At 37.0% G+C, this 27,267-nt stretch overlaps 1 protein-coding gene across 1 annotated transcript; it reads right to left on the reverse strand.

Moving 5' to 3' along the window:
• Positions 1-7: 7 nt before the first annotated feature.
• GOS12 (golgi snare 12) lies at positions 8-13,915 on the reverse strand. Its single transcript, XM_088220326.1, has 6 exons — positions 13,634-13,915; positions 8,853-9,049; positions 1,377-1,466; positions 1,172-1,243; positions 367-496; positions 8-286 (listed from the first exon to the last, which is right to left on the reverse strand). Exons 1-6 carry the CDS (start codon positions 13,764-13,766, stop codon positions 189-191), a joined length of 720 nt encoding a protein of 239 aa, XP_088076452.1. The 5' UTR covers positions 13,767-13,915; the 3' UTR covers positions 8-188.
• Between the last annotated feature and the right edge of the window lie 13,352 nt (positions 13,916-27,267).

The raw sequence follows: 27,267 nt of genomic DNA on the forward strand, positions 1-27,267 counted from the left end.
CATTGAGTACCCAAAAATGGCATCTCAAAAATTGAATATATATTCCTAGTAAAGGCACCAAAAGAAAGATACACTGGGGACTAGGTGTAATGAAAACTTGGTATGTTCTAACAAATTACACCGAGTAAAATTCCGTTGAAAAAGTGCTACTATTCTGGTACTTATGCATTGGCATATCTCATCCCCTGTCATTTAGAAAGCCAATAGATAATAAGAAACAACGTGCAACCAGCAATAACTGCAGACAGGATCAGGGTGTCCCTTGATCGCCTCCGTTTGATTGAACCTGGATAACAAGTGCTAGATTAACAACCACCATATGAAAATGAAAAATTCAGTGATATAACCACTAGCTCCATTGGATACCAAGTAAGCCACGAAGGACAGGGAACTTGTCGCTGAGAAGCCTGACTTTCCCTTGCACATCGCCAAACAGAGCCCTTTGAGAGCCCAACACTGCTCTGGTAGTTTGGGCTTGATTGATCACATCATCTATCTACACAATAAAATGAACCCAACATTGTCATGTGCATTAATGTCTAAAACGTTTTAGCCTTACAAAAGAAGAGAACAAAACATATAAAGCAAACCAAATACTGTTCTGACTTTGCACCCTAACACGTATAGAATTTGGGCTATTTAAAGCTTTTATTATCTACATTGCATTACGAAGTCAACAAGCAAACACATTTGCAGAATTTTAGGGAGTTTGAAGCAGTATCCAACCTGATCTTCAGTGTAAGCAAACAAACATGTGCTTTACGGAATGCCATATCGAATTACCTAAATCACTTTCAAGCAAGTTCACTACAAAAGGTATGTACTTGCAGATTGTTTTGGACTAAATTGCTTACATATTTTCTTCACTCTTTGGTGCATAGCCTTCAGCACTCGTTCTTACCAATTTAGCACAACCAGTGTGCGTCATCTAATGTTAGAACTCTCTAATCTTTCCACATAAATTATCTTATACAACCTCCCATCCACCTGATGAAGTTCATACACTTTTACCAATTACATTAGTATCAGTAGATGAAGCCAGATATCCATCTCAACATTTTCTGTTAGTTTATCAAGTTTATTTTATTATACACAAATATATAAATATGCAAGATGATAGTTGATTCCACAATAGGCAGATAGTCAGCACATCACTTAAAAAATTACTTACATGAGATATGCTCCCATGGATGGCAGCTCTCTCCCGCAGTAACTGCATTCTTGGCGACATACTTCCAGATGCCTGCATGTAGGCAAAAACTATGAACTCGACTTTCTCAATCTTCAATTTATGAAGTAAAGAGTACCTTTATTTCTTTATTTCTCCAAATTAAATAATGGGCTATAATATATTTTCGAGTTTGAACCATTCTCACCTTATATTCACTGATATCATCCCTGACAGAACTAAGAAGCTCTGCATGTTCTCTCATTGAGTTTATGTTCCCTTTGATTCTTCTAAATTCCTGAAATATAAAATTTACGAAACAATTAGACAAAGAAAAACCATCAATCAACTCAGTCAAAGAATGAAAATCCAATCATGCAATGAACATTTCATGAATTCAATACAAGCAGCTGGTCGAATATGGTTTAAATAGGCCATGTCATAAAAGCAATTGTATATGATAATTTTACCGGGCATACTCACTACACTTTATGTCAGACTTTCTTATTTTATTCCCAAATTAAAGTCAATTTAAGAGAGAAATATATTTTCTTTCTATCTTGTTAACCCACTTTTAATCTAAAATGATATCTCATGTGTTAGTTTAAGGGCATCTTCTCGTTGATGCTGAATCCTCCCAGTAACCTCAATAACACAACTTCAGTCATCAAACATGCCATCCAATGAAATCTTAAGTGGCATTTGGACATCCACGATCAATGCTGCTGATAGGATATGATAATTCAAATAGGGGTGTCCACTGAAAACTGAGAAACCAAACTATGATTTTTTAATACCGCAGTTAATCAAAATGGGATAAAAGACTAAATGAACTAGAGATGTATTTTACACAATAAAACTATTTTACTATACATCATATTTAAACATATTTAAATACAATATATGATATTACTTGAAGAATTTCCATTCAAATTTAGGGCACTAATTTAGTTGCAAACCTTTTTCTGGTGTTCGATTGTGAACTTGAGTTTATTTTCAAATTCTTAATATATTGTGTTGAATTGATTTTTGTGGCTTTTGAAAATTTGAAAGGTACTTAACTTATGGTTTATATGTTTCTTTTTTTAGAAAAAAACTATTATTAAAAGTGCAACAAGGTGATGCCAGAGAAGTACATGTTTTCTATGTAATTTATGTTAAATTGCAATTTATTTGTTAAAATTAAAATCTTTTTCTTTTAATCTGTTTAATTCACATAACATACTATTAAATCTTCTTCAAAGGCCATCTATTGACACATGTTCAAATTTGGTTAAAATCACAACTCGTTGACACCTCTACATTTAAGAACTTTGCAGAACTTGATCTCCTTTAGGCAAAATAATAAGACGAAAAAATACTTCAAAATCGTTTGGTTTGACCTCTTTTTAGAAGTTTATAAATGAAGAAGGCTTAGAAGCTCATGAAACTTAAAGTTATTAAAAAAGTGAAAAATATGTGGTTTGTGTATATTGTTTAACGTACAATCTCCACATAAATAATGAGTGTTCCGTAAAAATATGGGTGTTTGGTAAAAATATGTTCCAAAGTTGACAATACTTAATTAAAAGGACATATACATTTGATAACTTATAACTAGTGGATATTTTGTTAAAAGTCTTAAACAAAATTAGTTTTTGAATGGCTTATAAGCACCAGAAAAGTTGAACCCTAATGAGAGGAACGGGAAGCACTTCTCCTGCAGTTGTGCTAATGAGTTCAAGGATACGGTGAATCATCTTGACCTCATGAATTTACCATTAACCAGGGGCAAGTGGACTTGGTCTAACCAGCGGGTCAATCCGTCATATTTCAGAATTGATAGATTCATAATTTTTGTGACGTATCAAAATTATGGACACATTTATAACACCTAATAAGATGTTGAAGTTCAATTAAACATAGAATTTTAGTTAGTATTGAATTCTTAAATAGTAAACACGGAATTCTATTTAATATTAAATTCTTAAATAATATATAATTTTTTATTAATATTGGATTTCTAAATAGTACAAAATTTTCAATATTTAAGTAAAATATTTCTAATTAGATTTATATTCTTAATTAGATTAAAATTGTTAAATAAGAATTGTAACCTCTATATAAAAGGGTATACTTGCTATTAATAAAGACAAATAAAAATATTATTTTAAACTACAAAATTGAAGCTCTCTCTAATAAGGTCCAAGATAGCAACTCCTTTTGATGAGTTGTAATCTATTTTCACATAATAAATCGCTTAAAGAATCGCAGTACGGAGAAAAAGCAAATTCTGTAACCAAAATTCCAGATAACCGCCCAGTGACAAAATTCTAATATTGGGAACATAACAAATTGGTATCATAACCTAACACAGTACAACTCTGCGATAAAGGAAGATTTGCGATTGATGCTCCAAGAAACCCTGACCGCAAACAAGGCACGAACCGCAGAGATTGATATACAATTAAGTAGCCAGTTGCAAGAGTTATCCTCACAATTCAAAGAGATGTTGGCCGACTTTAATTGTAATAGGCAAACAGAATCAGAAATGACTGCAAGCAGCAACCACCCTTGGGAACAGCCACCTCAAGCGCTTCACACAGAAAGTCAGTCGCGAAATGCAAACAACCCTCCAAATAATAGAGTTGTTCCTCGCTACATTAAGTTAGATTTTTCAACGTTCAACGACTTTGAAGATTCCCAAATATGGTTGCATTGGTGCAAGAAATTTTTTGTCAACCAACACGCTACAATGGGATAAGATGGGATTGGTTGCCTTCCATATGCTTGGAGAGGTGCAACTATGGTACCACCAATTAGAATCTGAACAATCTACACTCAACTTGACTAGATTCAAAAACTATTATTCTCTGATATTTGAGCCGCCAGCCAAAAGCAACCCGTTGGGGGAATTGGTAAATTTGAAACAAATGGGATCAATTGATGACTGCCAGAGGCAGTTCCAACAAAAACTAGCAAGAGCAAACAAGTTCGTTCAGGTTGATCAACATGTAAGTTTGTATGGCAGAATTAATCGATTCTCTCCATTATGAGGTCGAGATGCAATCACTCACCACTCTTATGCATGCAATGAGTATGACTTTTGAAAAGAAACAGTAGTTGTGGATTATAATCGAACACACTTATAATTACCATTGTCAGTCCGTAACCAATCCTAACAATTAAGTTCAGAAAATACCAACTCCACGGAACAGTAACATTACGACACAATCTACTAACAGTTCATCTTCATTTATAAATAAACTAACAAGGACAGAGATAACAAAAAAGAGGCTGAAGTGGTTATGTTATAACTGTAATGAGCCGTTTGTTAAAGTCACCAATATAAATGGCTGTTCTAGCTCGAGATTGAACGTGACACTATTCCTGAGCAACAAAAATAGATCGACAAGCCAGGTGTATCCATATTTTAATCTTGAGCACAAATTTGAAGACCAGGAGGGGAAAAATGTTATGAACACACTTATAATGTCTAATAAGAGCTTGAAATTCAATTAAATATGGAATGCTAATTAGTATTAAATACTAAATAGTAAACATAGAATCTTACTTAGCATTACATTCGTAGATAACATATGATTTTCTATTAATATTATATTTCTAAATAGTATAGAATTTTTAATATTTAAATAAAGTATTTCTACTTAGATTTATATCCTTAATTAAATTAAGATCTTTAAATAAGAATTGTAACCTGTAAATAAAAGAGTATGTTTGCTATTAATAAAGATAAATCAAAATATTATTTTAAACTACAATATTACACATATCTCTAACGAGGTCTAAGGTAACAACTCTTTTTGATGAGTTGTAATCTATGTTCACAAAATAGGTCGCTCAAAGAATCGTAGTAAGGAAAAGAAGCAGATTCTACAACTAGAAATTCTAAAGAACCACCTAGTGACAAGATCCTGACCTCAATAACATAATAGTTAATTGTATGTGGGCAACATGTGTCAGAAGAGACTTCAGAAGATTATTTCTAATCATTTCCCTATATGCTTGATGGCTGATGATATCAGATGGGTGTCCATTCAGATTTGAAAACAAATGGTTGAGGGTGGATGAATTTTCGGATAAGATTAGAGAGCGGTGGGTTGCCACAAATCCAGTGGACACGGCAAGCTTTAGGTTGTTCCAGATGCTAAAGTTTGTTAAAGCTAAAATCAAGAAGTGGTGTAAAGAGAAGGGTATTAGATATTAGAGTGAAGTGAAGATATTGATGGATGAGATCGAGGGTATAGACAAATGGGAAGGTGATTGACTGTTGTTAACTAAAGACATAACCAGAAAAGAATCATTAAAAGCTGAAGTTGTTGTCAGATTACAGATGGAAGAGATTTTCTAGAGACAAAAATCGAGGGATAGATGGATTAGGGGAGGGGATCACAATACTAAGTTCTTCCATTGTATGGCCAATCATTACAGGAAAAAAATTTCATAGATGCGATGGAGATTGGTTACTGAGTTGTTAAGAGTAATGAGCAGCTAAGAATGGAGGCAATGAGTTACTTTTGTGGCTATACAAGGAAGAAGAGGATTGGAGACCTAATATGGATGATGTTGAATTCAAAAGTCTGGATGATCAAAGTAGGACAAAGTTGGAGAGAGACTTTTCAAAAGAGGAGATCTATGATGGCTTTATGTCGTGCAAGAGATAAGGCTCCTGGTCTAAATGGTTTTAATATAGACTTTCTTCAGGACTTTTAGACTGTAGTGAAGGATGACATAATGGCCCTATTTTAGGAATTTGCATGACACTGGATCCTTTGTTAAACCCCTTCATGCTTTTTTCTCAGTATTCATTGCCAAGTTTAAAGGGGCTCGGAACATCAAGAATTTTAGACTTATTAGTCTGTTAGGTTGCATCTATAAGTTGATTGCTAAACTCCTTATGAGAGAGATGGCTAAGGTCATTGATAAGGCAATTGGTGATTGTCAAGATACTTTTGTGGGAGGTTGGCAAATTCTGAATACAACCTTAATAGCAAATAAAGTGATTGATGATGAATTGATATATAGGAGGAGGGAAGGGGTGTTATGCAAGTTAGATATAGAAAAAACTATGATCATGTGAACTGACATTTCGTAGATTATATGCTTCGGATGATGGGTTTTGGATAGAATTATAGGAGATGGGTTAGGACTTGTATCACCTCTACTTCCTTCACGGTTCTTGTTAATAGGGGTCCTTCATCTTTCTTTAAAGTTTCTTGAGGTTGGAGACAAGGTGGCCATCTATCTCCCATACTTTATAGTGGTGATGGAAGGCTTAAACAAGATGCTTATCAGAGCCAAGGAATGTGAATTATTCAATAGTTTAAAAGTGAGGGTGAGGAATCAGGTTGAAAAGCTTACACAATTGTTATTTGCTAATGATACCTAACTATTTTGTGAACCAGAGAGGAGAGCTTTGTTGAACATGAGATATATTTTGATGGGCTTTCAAGTTGTTTTAGGGCTTCGTATTAATCCTACGAAGTCAAAATTGGTGAGATTGGAGTCGACTAGTGATTCAAAAAGGATCACAAGTGCATTGGGTTGTAGAGATAAGAATTTACCTCTTGGAACTAGTTTCAAAAAGTTTAGGACATGAGATCCGGTGGTGGATAGATTTGAGAAGAGGTTAGCAAACTAGAAAAGGGGTCTCTTGCCTAAAGGATGAAGACTCATGCTCGTAAAGAGTACCTTGGGCAATCTTCCTATCTACTATATTTCCATGTTGATGATTCCGAAAAGCGTGGCAAAAAAGCTAGAAACTATACAGAACAAGTTCTTATGGGGATGACATGGATAAAAGACAGAGGTATCATTTGGTGACATGAAGTGAGCTCAAGAAGCCATTAGGCATTTGGTGATTTGGGAATGCGATCTTTATTTGAGATGAATGAGGTTCAGTAAAGAAAATAGTGTTGGAGATTCATAAGAGAGGAAGACACGTTGTGGAGGAAAACAATTGAAGCAAAATATGGCATGGACAATAAAAGATGACTTACCAAAGAGAATTCAAGACCATATGAGAAAAGCTTGTGGAAAAAGATCACTTAAGGGAAGGATAAATTCCAAGAGTATATCAGGCGGAAGCTGTTAGTGGGGATAGGGTGAGACTATGGGATGATCAATTGGTGGAGAGGGGCACCTTTAGAGAGTATTTCCCTCATATTTACGCAACAACCTAGCAGAAAGATATCAAGATTTGTGATTCTTTATAGAGAATAGTAGTGGTTTGAACGAATGACTACTTGTGTCAAGGAATCTCAATGATTGAAAGGTTGGAGAATATGAGAAATTTTTAAGCATGTTATCCTTTATTTCGTTGGATGGAAGCATTGACACTCCGCGGTGGAACCTCACATCAAACGGGTCTTTCTTAATTAAATCTTTCTACAAAAAATTGTACAGGTATGAAGATGATGGCATTTGTTTCCTTGTAAGTCAGATGTGGAAGACTAGTGTCTCACCTCTTGGGTGAGAGGAGGCTAATAGGGAACTTTTTTTTACTATTGACAATTTGAAAAAGCGCGGAAAGATATTGGTTTAATACTTGTTACCTTTGCAAGAGGGATGAAGAGACTTGTAAGCATTTCTAGCTATGGTCTCCAGAAGTTTATAAGTTGTGGGCTTTGGTTTGTAAGTTGCTAGAAATTAATTGGGTTATGGCAGGTTCGCGAGAGAAAAAATTTTAGTGTGGATGTGCATTAGCGGTCGACAGAAACAAGTGGATATAATTCCGCTCTTTCTCTCTATGAGGTGTGAAAGGAGAGGAACATAAGAGTTTTTGATAGAATAGAGGATGTAAATGGTTTTAATATTCTTAAGAATAGATGGATCCAAACCATTAATTTTTTGTTTCATGGTCCTCTTGGAACATATTGATACATTGATTGACTTCTAAATTTTGTACATGAGCAGCATTCCCTTAGTGCTTATATTAATACAATTCATACTTTACATTTCCAAAAAAAACATTTTTGAACCCTACTTTTTTAGCTCATAAGACATTGGCTTATAAGCCAAAATCATCAAATCAAACACTAATATGGCTTACTTAAGGTGGTTTGATCCAAAAATAAGTTAAACCAAACATCCCGAAGCACCATTATAGCTTAGTTTTGGGTCAAACCAGATTTCATCTGAATAAAGGCATGAAACCCCATAGGGTATGGAATGGATGGAAATAAAAAATTTAAAGTTGACGGCTTAACCTTATTTGTTGGAGAATTTAGTAAAGAAAATGAAACAGAATAAGGGAGAACACGTCATTCTCATACCCCTACAGAAGCTCAATATTCTAATTCCTAGTCTAGGAGAGAATGGACGAAAGGGGAATGCAGGTTAAAAGTATTTTTTTGTGATTAATAAATTATCCTCATTCCTTATAATCAAATCCTACCTTTACCTACTTCTTTTTTGGATGGAAGGGTTATCGTCTTCTAGACATTAATAATTTTCCATTTTCCTTCCTTCCAACTCTGGTTGAAGCTTATTCTCATTTCTATACTATCTTATCCAAATTAAGTAAAACAGATTACATTTTACATCTCATTCCATTGTACTTCATCCCATTCTGTTACACTGCATTCAATTATTTAAACCTCCTTTGACTCTCTTGAATATAGCCTCAAGAAACCAAAGAAAAAAAAAGCTGACAAAAAGGAAAAAGAATTGACAGAAGGTAAACCTGGGTAAACTCGTGTAGTATGTCCCTGTGCCTTGCTAGCTTTTGTGTCACTGAGGTAGTTGGTGCAGCAGATGCAGCACATCTACTCATAGAATCATTTATATCTAGCAGCTTCTCAAGCAAAGATTGGATTTCCATTTCCATGGACTTCCATGACCGGCTAGACCCAATGGTTGGAGATCCGGTATCAACATAACCTGAGCCCAAAGTGTATGAGATCAGAAAGGGAAAGAGCCAGTATCATTCATTTGCTTTGGGTTCATGCAAAAAATTCCAAGATGCCACCATTTTTACCGCAGCAATACATGAAACTGAAAAACGGTCATATTCTGAAGGTAGGATTTAGAAAATAAAACAGGTAGAAGAAAAAAAACAGCACATATTTTGAAAATCTCAACAGAACTTAATGAATACAAAAGGCAATGAAGTGGCTAAGAACGAGTTAAATTTAATGAGAACTTTACACATTGTTATTTTCTAGAATCATCCCACCTCCAAAACCAAAAGAAAGGCCAGAAAGGAAGAAGGAAGAATGAAATTTAAACTAAAAAAACAAAATCAATAGCGAAGTGGTTTGCTCCTGATAAAGAAGGAAATAAATGTAGACCATGAAGGAAGATAAGTCCCAACAAGTAATATTACCCCAAGGGAGTTCAAGCTCACACCAGTGGGACTATAAGCAAAACTCAAAGCTAAATACAAAAGGGGATGATAGCCAAAGGTTTTTAAGCAAACATATGATCCAAATCCAAAATTCTTTTGAAGTCAGATTTAAACATTCCGCATTCAGTGTTCAGTAACCAAGACCATTTACAATTTATAACAGATACACGTAACAGAAGTACACTTTGGTGTAACTTCACAAAAGAGAGGAAATTCTTCTTAAGGAAGAAGAACCTAATAGATCTGTGCTTGGCTGGGCAGTTGGTAGCTCACTCCCCAAGAGATCTGGGCTTGGGATAGCATAGAGGCTGACAAGAATTGCAAAGGGGCTTGTTGCCCTTATCCCTTGGGCTATATATTTTGGTCTGACAGAAAAAAAGTAGGAGAGCTTTTGATGGTGTTGAGTGGCTATTGCATAGAGAGAAAGGTATTTGGCTTCATTTTGATGTAACCTTAAAAAGAGAGGAAATCCTTCTTAAGAAAGGCTAGAAAGAACCTTATAGATCTGTGCTTGCTTTGGAAGTTGGTGACTCATCCCACGAAGATCTGGGCTTTGTGCTCTTATCCCATGGGATATGTTTTGGTTAGAGAGAGAACTAGAGAGAGCATAAAAAGATCGACGGAAAATAAACAAAATTTACAACAATGACTAGAAACCTTTTCCAGCAACCAGTTTGGGAAATTCACATTGTGTATGTCCAGGAAAAGATTTCCATAAGCAGCAAATTTCAATGAGTTGACAAAAGACTTTGATAATAAGGACAATTATAACCAATTTTTAACTTAAAAGAGAGCATTAGCACCCAATTGCTGAATGCTATCATCCAGAACAATCTATTTAGTTGAAATGAGTGACACAATGAAGGAATTAATTTAAAAAATTATTATAAATGAAGGTACAAAAGAGTTTCTGCAAGTTCAGTGAGGAGCCACTCATAGAAAATCAGGTCTTGTCCAGAGTAGTGGTTTTATGAGTAAGTGGATGAGCAAACCTTTCTTCAAAGTTGGAAAGAGAAGGCGAAGAGTTCCCTTTGGAAGCCTCTTCAGTTATCAGATTTAAGAAAGCATCAGCCTTCTCTAAGATCTATTGGTAGTTCTCGCAAAGACTGGAGAAGCATTCAACAACAGCAGCAAATATAGTAAGGAGAAGGATCACAATAATAACAGAAAAACAAAGAAGAGAAAGTGAGGATAACATAATTTATATTTCATCATTTGCTAAAGTACTGGCAAGGAAACCGACTAAGGTTATGGGGAGAATGGTGGGACTGTGCCAACATGCTTTTGTAGGTGGCAGACAAATTCTGGATGCAGCTTTAATTGCTAATGAGATCGTAGATGAGCTAAAACATAAGAATTTGAAGGGGGCTTTATGCAAGCTTGATATAGAGAAAGTTTATTACCATATGAACTAGGGTCCCTCGATTATATGACAAAACGAACGGGCCATGGGGATAAATTTTATCTCAAAAAAAAAGAGCTATGGGGATAAATGGAAAAATTAGATCAGAAACTGCATTTTTACAACCTCTGTCACTGTTATGGTAAATGAGGGATCATCATCTTTCTTTAAGCTAATAGAGGCCTCAGACAAGGAGATCCTTTGGCCCCCAACTGTTCATGATCATTACAAAGTCACTCAAAAGAATGCTCTTGAGGGCCAGAGATTTTGAGATGTTTAAGAGGTTGAAGGTGGGATAGAGTGAGTGTGTGGAGGAGCTGAGCTACTTATTTTTTATTGATGACATGTTGCTGTCTTATAAACCGAGCAAAAGGGCTTTACTTATATGCATTTTATCAAGCTTCCAAACAGTATCGGGACTCAACAACAATCTCGCCCTGTCAAAGTTAGTGAGACTAGGTGATGGGAGGGATGCAAGCAATCCGGCTCGTACTCTTAGGTGTAAACGTGTGGAATTGTTGATCAAGTATTTGGAGTTACCATTGGGAGCCAAGTAGAAGGAAATCTCGATTTAGCATCTGGTGGTCGCACATCTTGAACAGTGGTTGGCTAGATGAGAGAAACATTCTATCAATGGAGGAAGACTTAATCTCATCAAAAAGCACAATAGCTAACATCCCTATCTATTACATATCTCTAATGGCAATCTTTGAAAGTATGGCCAAGAGACTAGAATCCATACAATGCCAGATTCTTACTGGGAGATTCTGAGGAGAATAGGAAATACCATCTAGTGGAATGTGACGAGGTCAAAAGGTCAAATCAACTCAGTGGCGGGGTCTGAGATCACGCTTGAAGGTTAATAAGGCCCTCTAGGGGAAATGGTTTTGCAGATTTATAAACAAAAATAACAGTCTTTGGTGGAGGATGATCGAGGCAAAGTTTGGTACTGCAAACAGAGGATGGGTCATTAGGGAAGGGTCTAGACAGCGTGGTATTCAGATGTGAAAGGAAATCTACATGGGTAAAAAGAAGTTCCAAGACTGCATTAGATGAATGATTAGCAGTGGCGACAGGGCCAGTTTATGGCACGACATGTGGCTGAAAGATGGTACTATCAGAGCCCAGTTTCATAAGATTTATGCTATTGCTTGATAAAAAGATGCATTGATCCAGGACTCCTACATTTGCAATATGGAGAACGAGGAGTGTTTTGTGGAGGGCAAAAGAAATCTAAATGATTGGGAAGTCAGAGAGGATAAAATCTTACTCCTTGCCTTGCTAGTATTAGGCCTGATGGAACAAAAGACCGACCCTTTTGGAGCCTCAAAGCTTGAACAATTTTTTTTCTTAGACCATCCTACAACCACCTGACAAAAATGGAGGTCACAGATTAAGACTTTCCATCCAAGCAAATTTGGAAGGTTAATGTATCGTCTAGAATTGCCTTTTCTGCACTGGAGCCAGTTACAGGGTGCATTCTAACTCTGGACAAGTTGATTAGGAGGGGAAGGATTCTGGTGCATAGCTATTACCCATGCAAAAGGGATGCAAAGTCGTGCAACCATATTCTATTGTGATGTCCCTTTGTCTATAGACTTTGGATCCTTGCTTATGGCATCTTGCACATTAATTGGGTGATGGCTGCCTCAGTGAGGGAAGAAATTTAGGCATAAAAAGAAATTACTAGTGTGAAAAAGTACATTAACCTGATCCCCCTTGCCATCTTTTGGGTGATATCAAGAGAAAGAAATAAGAGAGCTTTCGAGGACAAGGAAGTGGATTTTGAAAAGGTTTAAGGATAGCTAGTTCCAAGCCCGAGGTTCTTTTATCAAGGGTCATCCTCTTTATTCTTTTGAGGATCTTGGAGATCCTATTGATATTTTGATTAATATGAAAATAATTTGTACATGGATTTACACCCATTGATGCTTCTACTTCATCTTACTCTACTTTTTATTTCAGAAAAAAAATAAAAAATAGTTATATATGATGGAATTTCTTGGTTTTTCTGGTATAAGGGAATTAGAACTCCACAATTGGATTGTAATGCTGCTAAATGGCTTGGTGCAAGAACCAGTGGAATTTCTACATTATAGGATTGGGAAAAAAAAAAAAGAACACCCTGATAGATTTCTCAAACTCACTGGCTTTAACAACCTTATTGGATAGATATCTCGAATAACTTATTGCTTTAAATATCCAATAGAAGGCAAGAAAAAGAATTTGAGAGAGCAACAAATTTGGCGAGTTGGAGGGAAGGAGTCATAAGTATGGTCTTAAACAAGATTGACAAGGGGAAGAGAAGACCTCCTAAACATTTAAGGGGTCATAAGCATCAATCAAATCAACACCATCTGAATTTAAACAACCGTAAGTAACTAGATCGCTTCAGAATTTAACAGAACTAAGTAAATTCCCGGAAATAGTTCTGCCATTTTCTCTAAATCACTGTAATTTTGCCTATTGACCACATTTTTAACCTGGTCATTGCACTCTTCTTTTCAAAAAAAAAAATTCTGGCGTTCTGTAAATTGAGAACTTGGAACTCAAAATTCGCTATATCCATCTTCAAATACCAACCCAAACGACTAAGTTCTGATCATATACTTAACATTTCCCACAAAAAGAAAAACAACTTATGAAGTAATACTAAACAATGAAAGAGGTCTGAGTAAAGAAAACAGGAAACAAGTCAACAGGAACAAAAGCAGACCTCCCTGGGTGAACCTAGCACCGAGTTTAGCATATGAAGATAGCTTGACGTCGAGATCGCCCTCGATCTTCCGAGCTTCTCTCCTGAGCTCCTCCCAACCCGACTCCTGCAAATCGAGATTCGGATCCGTCATCTGGATAGTGGCAGTTCAAAACCAGGATCGTCCGGCTTCGACAAGAGATGTAGTTCGGAAAGAGATCCGACAGTAGCAATTGATCTTGTTACTTGACATTCAATTTGCATTGACTGAAGATGCGTTTGTGTGTGCCATAGAAAGTCCCTTGTTCGTTGCTTGGTGGTGTATATGGGCTGGCAGGGAGAGGAGGGAGATGGAGATTGGAGACGACGTCCTGAGAAAACATGTTCTGGTTGATTTGAACCAGTTAGCACCTGGCAGCCCGTTGTTGAACTTGGCCGGGCTTTTGATTACTTGTAAAATAACTAACGATTACATGCCAGGCCCAAAGGACGTCATTTATTTTCGCATATCAGATAGTATTAAAATTTTGTAAATAATTATTTAAATTATTTTTAAAATATATTTATTTTATTCAATCGAAATATTATTTTTAACATATAGTACTATTACATTCTAAAATAAAAATCGTTTTTATAATTTATAATAAATAAAAATATTGATAATAAAGTAATATTATATTATTATTATAAAATATCTAATTTATTAATTTATGGAATATAAAGATAATAAATATATTTTTCGGAAATAGTATTTATCTTATATAGTATAAACTATTTTCCAAAAGCAATCTCTTTTTAGCCGTTGATTTCATTTTTATCAAAAATTAAAAATAATTTCTAACTTTAATTAAATTTATTTTTATTTTTTAATATATCTCTGTATTTTTAAAACTGTGGCTAAATGTAACCTAAGTATAAAATGTCAAGCATTATAAATAGAAATATCTTTTAAAAAAATCAATTTTATTTTTACTTTTAATGAAGATAAAATCAAAAAAAAATATTTTTTAAATAAAATTTGTATTATAAGCTAAATAATAATTTCAATAATTATATTTTAAAGATGGGTTCAATACAGCAAGTACTTATGTTATAAACTATTAAAATACTCCAAAAGTAAATTTCAGTAAAAATAACCTTAAGATAAAAAGTACTATAATATTTAATAATATTTCTTTCAAATATTTTCAATATGACATTATATTTTGCTAATTTATGTTATAAAATTGATAGAAAACGTAAAAAATAAAAAATAAAAGTTATCATAACAATAAAATTAATTAATTTAATTATTTTTAAAATATTTAAAAAAAATTATTCTAATAACTTATGTAAAGTTTTGTAACTTAAATGGAAATAAGGTTATAAATTAAATGCGGAAACAAAATAATAGAGTTAGGGTTTACATTTCTTACACAATATTTTAGAATACCCAATAAAAATACGAGAATGTTGTTTCTAAAAGAATAAACAAAAATCAAATGAATAAACGAAAGGCAAATAACTGAGCAATTCTATGACGACCTTCACTAACTTTTGAAGGAAATTCGGGTTGTGAACTATTCATAACATCCTTATTGATCGGAAACTGAATCTTTGTCCTTTTAATTTGAAATAGTTAACGAATAGATGAGCTACATTTACCTAGTATGAATATCACACTAATCATAGATACGGAAAACTAATGATTGGTAAAAATCATAAAAACAACTAATGGAGCCCTTAATTTAATATAAATTTATTTACTATAAAGAAAATCATTTATTCTATATTGTGTAACAAGTCTTTCCTAACAATAGTTTATGAAAACTCATATTCATACACTATTATTTATCACATATAAGATAATAAAAAATGATCATTTTACATTTTTACTCACTTACCGGTACTCCTGGTGATCCGTAGGGATATCCTCCTATTTGTTAACCCAATATCCAATTAAATAATCAACCAGCCGTGCCCATACCCCATCAGGTAATGAGTGCCAAATATTCCACCACCTCGATACCCCGTGTAACAGTCCAATACTTAAAAGGAAATAAAATCATAAATTGAATGCGGAAACAAAATAATAATATTAGAGTTTACATTACTTACACAATAACTTAGAATACCCAATAGGGATACAAGAATGACCCTTCTAAAAGAATAAAGAAAAATAAAAGAAATAAATAGAAAGTAAACAACTGGGCATCTTATTCGCAACCCTCTTGTGGATCGAGATCTGGATCTTGGTCCTCTTGATCTAAAATGATTAATGAAAGAGTGAGTTATACTAGTCCAGTAAAAATGTCACACTGCTCACTAATACAAAAATGAAGGTTGATAAAAATCATAAATAAAATAACCTAAATTAATTTTTAATGTTGTTTAAGATTTATTTATAAATATAATTTCTTAATTTTTTAATTTTTTAATTTTAATTTAGAGTAAAAATGAAGTAAAATTGATGGAGGACTAAATTAAAAACAAATTGGAGAGAATGAGTGAAAATTCAGGTTAGAGGGGTATTTTTGAAAGAAAAATCAGAAACCGATGGTCAAAATACAATTTAGAGAAATTTTGCCATGTAGGATGCCCAGTCAACAGCCCCGACGAATTAGGACGCGTTGCGTGGCAGCGGACGCTAATGCGGTGCCACTCGAAAGGCCACACAGGCGATCCGCATGCTCGCGATCGGATGATCCATATTAGATCGCGATGAACGGTCCAGATTTACTCTCTATTTAATCGCGATCAGACAGTCCAAATCAAACGCGATAGATGGCCCAAATAAAAAGCGGACGAATATAAATAACTTCCATCCACACCAAACCCTAACCCTAGCTGCCAGACCCTCTCGCTGGAGAAAAGGACCCAGCTGCCGGGAAGGAGGCTGCCACTAGCCGTTGCCACGTCGGAGCCCTTTTTGACCGCCAAAAGAGGTTAAAAATTTTCTATTTGCTCAAAATTCAATTTTAAACACACCCATGGCCAAATCAGAGCAAAAAGATCGGCCGATTGGCCGAAAAATATGGGCAAAGCCCGGCGGCACTACCACGAGAAATTCTACAAAATGACTCCGATGAGGCCCTTCCCGATTCCCATTCTGCGTAATTTTTCCACCTTATGATCACCGTTTCCTTCTCTACAGGTTGACTGGAGCAAAACACCCAATCGCAACGTGAGCCGGAGGAGCCGCCGCACTGGAGAGCCCCGCCGCCGGTGAGTTTTAATTTTTTATATTTTTTAGACCAACCGAGGCCCCTTAACATATTTTTTCGTAGGGATTGATCCGAAATCGGTCAAAAACAGTTAACCCAAGGTGGACCGCCGCCACTGCGCCAGAGCATGGCAAAACCGCCATGCTAGAATTTTAAAATTGGCCAAAATGGGCCTTAAGACTGATTTAGGGTTTGTTTTGGAACATTTATAGGTACTTATAGCACGTTTTGATTCCTGGAAAAAAGTTCAGGGAACCCAGGGACCGCCAGCGGACGCAGTTAACAGTTTAATATTTTGGACATCAAATTGAGTAAAAATCTCTCACCCTATTCTCTGTTATAGAATTGAAGCCTAATTAACAATAAATACGATATTTTGTACAAGTTAGAAAATGTTTAGGATTAATTACCGATTGTTAATGGAGCTAGAACCGATTATTTATTACTGTTTACCATATTTCACTTATTGATTATTTTTACAGTTCAAATGCATGATAGTGTCTTATTCATTTATTTTATAGCTTTGAATGCATGTATTGTTGTTTTATATGTTTATGGTTGAATTAAAAAAATAGCGGTTAAAGGTAAACGGAAAACTTGTGTGATTAAGTGACTAGATGAAACAACAACCTTACTGGACATCCTAAGAGATGGTAGATGGACCGGGTACACAGAAAATCCTACCGTGAACATGTCTCATACCGGACAGGGTATGAAGACTTGGTAACTTGGTTCTCATACGGAACGAGGTATAGGGACGACCCACTTCACTCTAATATCAGATGGGGTATTGAGGTTTGGTAATTTGGTGCTCATACAGAACAGGGTATAGAAACAGCCCGTAATTAAGAATGTTAAAAAAAAAAAGTTCACGCGTAGCGGGGACATTCCTATGGACTCTCATGGATACCAACAGGCTGGTGGGAAAAGGGGCAATTATTATTTAATGATTTGAATATGAAAGTATAATATGTGATATGTTGCCAAGTATATACGAAATCATGATATATATAATGTTATTTTTTTTTATAGATTGTTTTCCATAAATCTCACTACGGTAAGTGGACAGTAAATGATTTTATTATTGATAAATAAATTTGCTTAATTTAGTGCTCTATTAGTTATTTTTTATTTTTTTCTACCAACTTTCATTTCTGTGTCGGTGATATAGTGTGATATTCTTACTGAACTAGTATAAATCATCTCTTATTTAACTATTTCAATCAAGAAGAGTAGGATCTAGAGCCCGATCCGTAAGAGGGTTGCGAGTAGAATGCTAGTTTTTTTTATTTTCTGTTCATTTCCTTATTTCTTTGTATTTCTTTCAAAATGGTGAATTCCGTAACACTAATTGGTACTTTAAGTTATTGTGTAAGGAATGTAAACCTTGAACATTTATTTCGCTTCTGCACTTTAATTATCATTTACTTCATTTGGATATTTCTGGGGACGTTACAGTTGGTATCAGAGTCATGTTCTTCGAACCCATTCCTTACACAAAACCCTTAAGAAACATCGAAAACAATGAATTGTCACTCACTCTTTCCTTATGAAATGCAGGTACAGATATATGAGAAGAGGAAGACTCCGACTAAATGGAGCAACCCAGGAGGGTTCGCTTAGAAAGGATATTGACTGGTTATTTGAGATTGTGAAAAGACTTATTGTTGCCCAGCAGACCCAAAAGGAAAGGAGGGAGCTACCTGATCCTCTCCTGTTACCACGGATTGAGCCACCCCTGCAGCGGGAAGATCTCAAGCCACCCCGATATGACATTGCTCCTCCACGGTACCACCACAGTATGATTCGCAACCCCAGCCACTGCGTCACTCAACACCACCATAATACAATCCGGTGCCTCTACCATATCATCAAGTACAACTGCAGGGCCATCTAGTCCATCCTCAGCCCAGCCCAGTCCCTCATCCACGGGACCCAACACCTCTCATGATGGACCCAGACTACATAAAAATGTATAAAAGACTAAATCCTTCTGTTTTTGCAGGGGAATCCTCATTTGAAGAGGTCGAGTTCTAGTTATCTGAGACAAAGAAGGCCTTCAAGACCCTCAGGGTGATCCCTGAATAGAAGGTCATCCTTGCTACCTACATGCTAATGGGAGAAGTAGACCGCTGGTGGCAACTCAAACAGGCCACCTTGCCATTTCCAGTCACTTGGGAACAGTTCCTGACGACCTTTCATGCCGAGTACCTCCTAGAGCATCTCCGACATCTGAAGGAGATGGAGTTTGTACATTTGGTCCAGGGGAACATGATTGTATCAGAATATGCTCGCAAGTTCCTGGTGTTGGGTCGATATTCTCTTGAAAGCATGATGGATGAAGGTAGGAAGGCTAGAAGGTTCGAGTGAAGTCTTCTTCCTGAGATCAGACAGCAGTTATTTGTGCTCGAGCTCAGTACTTATTTGGCTATTTTGGCCAAAGAACAATTAGTGGAGAGGAGCCTTCGCACCTTTCCTTAAGTAGTAGGGAACCTCAGGCCCTCAGCTCCACACCGCAGACCAGCACCTACTGCACCTATTCAACATAACAAAAGACCCAAGTCGATGACTTAGGCTCCCCCTCAGGTTCCAGCAGCAAGATGCGGTAAAATTTGTCAGTATTGTGGCAAGGATCATGGGGACCGATCCTGCTATCGCCTCAACAACACCTGCCGCATATGTGGTACCACTCAACATTATGCAAGGGAGTGCCCCAGGAACCAGAACTAGGCCAGACCTCCTATCTAGGGCAAGACTTACAATCTCACTTAGTAGGATGCAAAAGTCAATCCGAACGTGGTATAAGGTATGTATACTATATGTAACCATCTTGTTCATATCTTGATTAATACTAGTGTATCGCATTCATTTGTTTCACATGTTTTTACACCAAAATTAGATGTATCACCTGAGAAACTTGATTCTGTACTGTTTGTGTCTACTCCTGGGAGTAGGACACTACTGGGAGAAGTTGTATACAGGGCTTACGTCATAGATATAGCATAGACCTAATAGAACTTGACACGGAGGACTTTAATGTAATTTTAGGAATGAACTGGCTAGTGGCGTATCATGATACTGTAGATTATTTTAGCAAGAAGATTGTATTCAACCCTCCTAATAAGGAGTCATTTACAAATTAATAAAATTGTTTAACCTTTGTTTCCCTTATGACAAATTTTTTTATTATCAAGTACTTTAACCCAACTGTTTTCTCTAACTAGACAAACCCAATAAAGAAATTTGTATTCAAGAAATTTTGGTAGTCTGAGACTTTCTAGATGTATTTCCGGATGAACTACTCAGACTGCCAATGAAAAGGAAAGTCGAATTCACCACAGATTTTCAGCCAGACACCTAGCCTATTTCGGTGACTCCTTATCGCATGAGCCGTATTAAGATGGAGGAATTGAGAAAACAGATCATAGAATTTTAGGACAATGGATTCATCTGACATAGCATATCCCTTTGGGGTGCTAGAGTCATATTTGTAAGAAAGGAAGATGGGACGTTGAGATTATATATTGATTATAGAAGCCTGAATAGGGTCACGATCAAGAACAAGTATCCCCTCCTAGGGATCGATGATCTCTTTGATCAGTTGCAGGGTGTTCAGGCCTTCTCCAAGATAGACCTGCGTTCAAATTACTATCAGGTAAAAATTAGGACAGAAGATATTGCCAAAACAGTCTTTCGAACCAAGTACGGACACTATGAGTTTCTGGTCATACCATTTGGACTAACAAATGCCCCAACTATCTTTATGGACTTGATGAATAGAGTTTTCAAACAATTCTTGGATCAGTTTGTCATTGTGTTCATCGATGATATCTTAGTCTATTCAAATAGCAAAGAGGAACACGTTCACCATCTGACTCAGGTTTTGCAGGTTCTTAGGGAGAAGAAGTTGTATACAAAGTTGAGTAAGTGTGGTTCTGACTTGAGCAGACTACCTTCCTAAGACACATCATATCAAAGGATGGAGTGTCAGTGAACCCCAAAAAAGTTGAAACAGTGCTTGGATAGGAAAAATTGACCTGGGTTAAGGAGATCCATAGCTTTTTGGGGATGGCAAGGTATTACCGCAGGTTTGTAGAAGAGTTTTCTAGTCTACCTGCTCCTCTGACTCGGCTCACAAAGAAGAATGTCAAGTTTGAGTGGGACGAAGAATGTGAAAAAAGTTTTTCAAAACTAAAGAAGTGACTTACTACTGCACTTGTGTTGGCCTTGCCGAGCGGATCCGGTGGATATACAGTTTACAGTGATGTCTCCTACTTAGGTTTGGGTTGTGTTTGGATGTAGCATAGAATGTCATAGCCTATGGGTCTAGACAGTTAAAGAGTCATGAGAAAAACTATCCCACCCATGACTTAGAGCTAACCGCAATCATCCACGCCTTGAAGACTTGGCGCCATTATTTATATGGGGAAACCTTTCAGATCTATATCGATCACAAGAGTTTGAAACACATATTCATTTAAAAGGATCTTAACATGCATCAGAGAAGGTGGATAGAACTTCTCAATGACTATAATTACGACATCTTATATCACTCAGGTAAGGGCAACGTGGTAGCCGACGCACTCAGCAAGAAAAGTGCAGGTACATTAGCCCATTTGATGGTTTCAGAATGTAGGCAGATTGGGGCCACACAACATGTACGACTTCACGACCTGAAGAGGGTCATATGTTTGGGCCACCTGACTATTCAATCTGAGTTAATCCAGAGAATAAGGGAAGCTCAACCCGCCGATCCCACCCTAGCAGCCCTCAAGAAAGATGTAGAATAGGGAGTTAACTTAGAATTCTGAGTTTCTGCCGATGGGTTGCTCAGATTCTAAGACAGAGTGTGCATTCTTAGTGACAATGAGTTAAAAAGGGATATTATGATAGAGGCCCATAACTCAAAGTTTGTCATGCATCCCAGAAGGACTAAGATGTACCAAAGTATGCAACCTCGATTTTGGTGGAACGGGATGAAAACAGATATAGCTGACTTTATTTCTAAGTGTTTGGTATGTCAATAAGTCAAGGCAGAGCACCAATGCCCAGGTGGCTACTTCAGCCATTACCAATTTCGGAGTGGAAGTGGGAACATATCACCATGGACTTCGTGACAAGATTACCTAAGGCACGCTCAGAACATGATGCTATCTGGGTAATTATTGACCAACTTACCAAGTCCTCTCACTTCTTGGCCATCAAGATGACCGATCCCTTGGACAATTTGACAAGAATATATATTCAGAAAATAGTTAGATTATATGGAGTGCCAGTGACAGTAGTGTCCGACAGGGACCCCAGGTTCACTTCTCGATTTTGGTCTAGGCTTCAGCAAGCCATGGGGACGAAACTATCCTTTAGTACTGCATTCCACTCTTATACCGATGGACAGTCAGAAAGGACAATCCGCACACTTGAAGATATGCTCCGAGTTCGTGTTCTTGACTTCGGGGGTTATTGGGATGGTCATCTATCCCTGATAGAATTCACCTACAACAATTGCTACCAAGCAAGTATTGACATGGCTTCGTATGAGGCGTTGTATAGTCGCCCGTTTAGATCGCCGATATGTTGGGAAGAAGTGGGTGATAGAAAACTGTTCGGCTCAGATCTCGTAGAGGAGACTACAGCCAAAATAGCTAAGATTAGGAAAAATATTTAGACGGCTCAAAGTAGATAGAAGAGTTATGCAGATACCCGGAGGAGGGACTTGAAATTTGAGAAAGGCGATTGGGTATTCCTTAAAGTCACTCCTTTCAAGAAAATTAGTAGGTTTGACAGTAGAGGAAAACTGAATCCCCGATTTATTGGACCATTTAAAATCTTAGACATAACTGGTACCGTCGCCTACAGACTGACACTGCCTCTAGAACTTTCTAGGGTCTATAATGTGTTTTATATGTCCATACTACGCAAGTACAATCCGGACTCCTCTCATGTCTTGGCCCACGAGTCTCTTTCACTTCAGAAGGATCTGTCCTACGAAGAAGTACCGGTCAGCATTATGGACTGAAAGAGGAAATTACCCCACAACTGAGAAATTCCCTTTGTTAAGGTCATATGGCAGAATCACACACCGAGAGAGGCCACATGGGAGCTAGAATCAGACTTCAGAGCCAAATATCCCCAGCTGTTTGATTGAGAGTGAGAGAGACAAATCTGAAGAACCAAATTTCTTTTAAGGGGAGAGAGTTGTAATACCCTAAATTAATTTTTAATGTAGTTTAAGATTTATTTATAAATATAATTTCTTAATTTTTTAATTTTTTAATTTTAATTTAGAGTAAAAATGAAGTAAAATGATGGAGGATTAAATTGAAAATAATTTTGGGAAAAACATGTGAAACTTTGGGTTCTGAAAGTATTTTTGAATGAAAAATTAGAAACTGGGGATAAAAATATAATTTAGAGCAGTTTTACCACGTAGGATCCCCAGTTAGCAGCCTTGACAAATCAGGACGCGCAGTGTGGCAGCGAACGCTGACGCAGTGCCACGCGGGCAATCTGCATGCCAGGGATCGAACAGCTCAGATTCGTTCTTGCGCACACGAACGGCCCAGATGCGTTTCCTCCACAAATGCGATTGGACAATCAGATTTGAACGTGATCAGACGGTCCATATTAGATCGCGATGAAGGTACAGATTCACTCACTATTTAATCGCGATCGGACGGTCCAAATCAAATGCGATGAACAACCCAGATCAAAAGCGGACGGATATAAATAACCCACATCCACACTAAACCCTAACCCTAGCCGTCAGAACCCCTTGCCGGAGAAGAAGACCCAGCCATTGGGAAGGAGACTGCCGCCACCCGCCGCTGCGCCGAAGCCCTTTCTGACCTTCAAAAGAGGTAAAAAAATTTCACTTTGCTCAAAATTCAATTTTAAACATAGTCATGAAAAAATCAGAGCGAAAGGACTGACCGATTGGCCAAAAAATGTGGGCAAAGCCCGGCGGTGCCGTTGCGAAAAATTCCATAAAATGCCTCCGATGAGGCCCTTCCTGATTCTCGTTTTGCATAATTTTTGCACTATTGCGCTCACTGTTTCCTTCTCTACATGTTGACTGGAGCAAAACACCCAACCGCAACGTGAGCTAGAGGAGCCACCGCACCGGAGAGCCCTGCCGCTAGTGAGTTTCGGTTTTTTGTATCTTTTCGGCCAACCGAGGCCCCTTAACATGTTTTCTCGTAGGAATTGATGTGAAATTGGGCAAATTCGGCTGAAAGTAGCCGACCCGAGGTGAACAGCCACCGCGGACGACAGCACCGTCGCTGGAGAACGGCGGAGCCGCCATGCCAGAATTTTAAAATTGGACAAAATGGGCCCTGAGACTAATTTAGGGTTTGTTTGGGATATTTGTAGGTATTTATAGTACATTTTGATTCTCAAAGAAAAATTTAGGGAATCTGGGGACCGCCAGTGGGCGTAGTCAACAGTTTAATCTTTCGGGTATCAAATTGAGTAAGAATCCCTCACCTTATTCTCTTTTATAGGATTAAAGTCTGATTAACTGTAAATACGCTATTTTTTACAACTTAGAAAATGTTCAGGATTAATTACGGATTTTTAATGGAGGTAGAACCAGTTATTTGTTGTTATTTGTCGTGTTTCACTGATTGATTATTTTTACAGTTCAAATGCATGATAGTGCCTTATTGATTTATTTTATAGTTTTGAATGCATGTATTGTTATTTTACGCGTTTATGGTTGAGTTGAAAAAATGGAGGTTAAAGGTAAACGGAAAACTTGTGTGATTAAGTGACTGGATGAAACAGTAGCCTTACTGGACATCCTAGGAGATGGTTGACGGACTGGATACATAGGAAATCCTACCGTGAACCTGTCTCATATCGGACGAGGTATGGAGACTTAGTAACTTGGTGCTCATACCGGATGGGGTATGGGAACGACTCGCTTCACCCTCATACCAGACGGGGTATTGAAGTTTGGTAATTTGGCACTCATACCGTACAGGGTATGGGGACGACCCGTAATTAAGAATGTTAAAGAAAAAGGTTCACGCGTGGCGGGGACATTCGTATGGATCCTTATGGACACCGCAGGTTGGTGGGAAAAAAGGGCAATTGTCGTTTGATGATTTGAATATGAAAGTATAATATCTGCTCTATTGCCAAGTATATACGGGATCATGATATATTTAATGTTATTTTTTTTCATAAGTTGTTTTCCATAAATCTCACCACAGTAAGTGGACAGTAAATATTTTTATTATTGATAAATGAATTTGCTTAATTTAGTATTCCATTAGTTGTTTTTGATTTTTTTCTAACATCTTTTATTTCAGTGTCGGTGATATAGTGTGATATTCTTATTGGGCTAGTATAGCTCATCCCTTATTTAACCATTTCAAATGAAGAGGACCAGGATCCAGAGCCCGATCCGCAAGAGAGTTGAGAGTAAAATGCTAGTTTTCTTTATTTTTCGTTCATTTCCTTATTTCTTTGTATTTCTTTCAAAATGGTGAATTCTGTAACACTAATTGGCACTTTAAGTTATTGTGTAAGGAATGTAAATCTTGAACATTTATTTCGTTTCCACACTTTAATTATCATTTACTTTCTTTGGATATTTCTAGGGTCGTTACAATAGAAATAACTAATGGAGCTCTTAATTTAAGTAAATTCATTTATCATAAATAAAATCGTTTATTGCATACTTATTCTAGTGTATTATTATGCATTTAAAACTATAAAATCAATCAATCAGTTAAAATATGATAAAAAGAAATAAATAACCGGTTCCGACTCTATTAGTAACCTGCAATTAATTATCGAAGTTTTCTAAATTACGCAAAATACCGTATTATTTATAATTAAACTTCAATTCTATGACAGAGAATAAGGTGAGAGCTTCTTACCCGAATCGATATCCGAAACACTAAACTTTCAGCTGCGCCTACTGGCGGTCCTCAGGTTCCCTGAATTTTCCTTCGAAGATTAAAAAATACTTCAAGTACCTAGAAATATCCCAAAAAACTCAGAATCGGTGTTAAAAACCTTTTCCAGTCAATTTTAGAATTTCAGCACGGCAGCACCACCATATTCTAGTGACGGCACCACCGCTCGTGGTGGCAGTTTGCCTCGGACTGGCTATTTTTAGCTAGTTTTTGGCCGATTTTGACCTGTTTTATACTCATCTCTACGAGAAAACACGTTAAGGGGTCTCGGTTGGCCGAAAAAAGTCAAAAAAACAAAAACTCACCGGTGGTAGGATTTTCTGGTGCGGCAGCTCGACCGGCTCTCCTATGCAATTAGGTGTTTTTCTTCGGTCAATCTGTAGAAAAGAGAATGATGAATACAATGGTGAAAGAATCGCATGAAATGGGAATCAGGAATGGGCTCTTCAGAGGCAGTTTTTGGGTTTTCCTGCGGCGGTGCTGCCAGAGTTTACCCGTAGTTTTTGGCTCATCTGGCAGTCTTTTTGCTTCGATTTGGCCATGGGAGTGTTCAAAATCAAATTTCGAGCGAATGAAAATTTTTTTACCTTTTTTTGGCAGTCGGAGGTGGCTTAGGCACGATGGCGAGTGGCAGTTGGCTCCTTTCTCCAGCGAGTAGTTCTTCTTCTCCAGTGGGGGGCTGGCGGCTAGGGTTAGGATTCAGTGTAAAGTGAGATATTTATACCCGTCTCCCTTTAATTTGGGCTGTTCATCACATTTCATCTCAATTGTTCAATTGCGTTTAAAGAGAAAATGAAACTGGACCGTTCATCACGATTTGATCTGGACCGTACGATCGCGTTTAAAGAAAGAACTGATATGAGCTATTCATCGCGTTTAACCACGACCATCCGATCGCACCTAAAGAGGGAACAAATTTGGACCATCCACGCGCGCGGGAATAAATCTGGACCGTCCGATCGCCGGTATTCGGATTATCGGCGTGGCCTTCCACGTGGCACCGAGTCAGCGTGCCTTGCCACGCAGCGCGCTTCGGTTCGTTGGAGCTACTGACTAGGCGGTCCTATATGGTATATTTTTCTTAAATTGTGTTTTGACCCTCAGTTTCTGATTTTTCTTTCAAAAATACCCCATGAACCCAAATTTTCACCCTTTTTTCCTAAAATTATTTTCAATTTCATCTTCCCCCTATTTTTTCCTAATTTTTACATTAAATAAAAATTTATAAATTTATAAATTATATTTTTATATATTAATTTAAATTTTTAAAGTTAATCCCGGGCCAAATTTTGGACCCAAGTATTACAACTCTCTCATCCCTTAAAACAAATTTGTCTCTCTCTCACTCAATCAAACAGTTGGGATGTTGGACTCTGAAGTATGATTCTACCTCCTATACGGCCTCTATTTGTGTGTGATTCTGTCATAGTACCTTAACGAAAAGAATTTTTTGATTGTGGAGTATTCTACTCTTTCAGTCCACAATACCCACCGGTACCTCCTCGTATGATAGATCATGCAGGAG

The sequence above is a fragment of the Carica papaya genome, chromosome 5 (genome assembly GCF_054855325.1).
Source record: "Carica papaya isolate Zhongbai chromosome 5, ASM5485532v1, whole genome shotgun sequence".
In the NCBI taxonomy this organism is placed as follows: domain Eukaryota; kingdom Viridiplantae; phylum Streptophyta; class Magnoliopsida; order Brassicales; family Caricaceae; genus Carica; species Carica papaya.

Excerpts from the sequence above, each read along its gene's own strand:
- GOS12 (XM_088220326.1), bottom strand. The coding sequence starts at position 13,766 with ATGACGGATCCGAATCTCGATTTGCAGGAGTCGGGTTGGGAGGAGCTC. Across the intron at positions 1,467-8,852 it reads TACTACACGAGTTTACCCAG|GAATTTAGAAGAATCAAAGG; the intron begins GTTTACCTTCTG and ends TTTATATTTCAG. Across the intron at positions 287-366 it reads TGTCCTTCGTGGCTTACTTG|GTTCAATCAAACGGAGGCGA; the intron begins GTATCCAATGGA and ends CTTGTTATCCAG.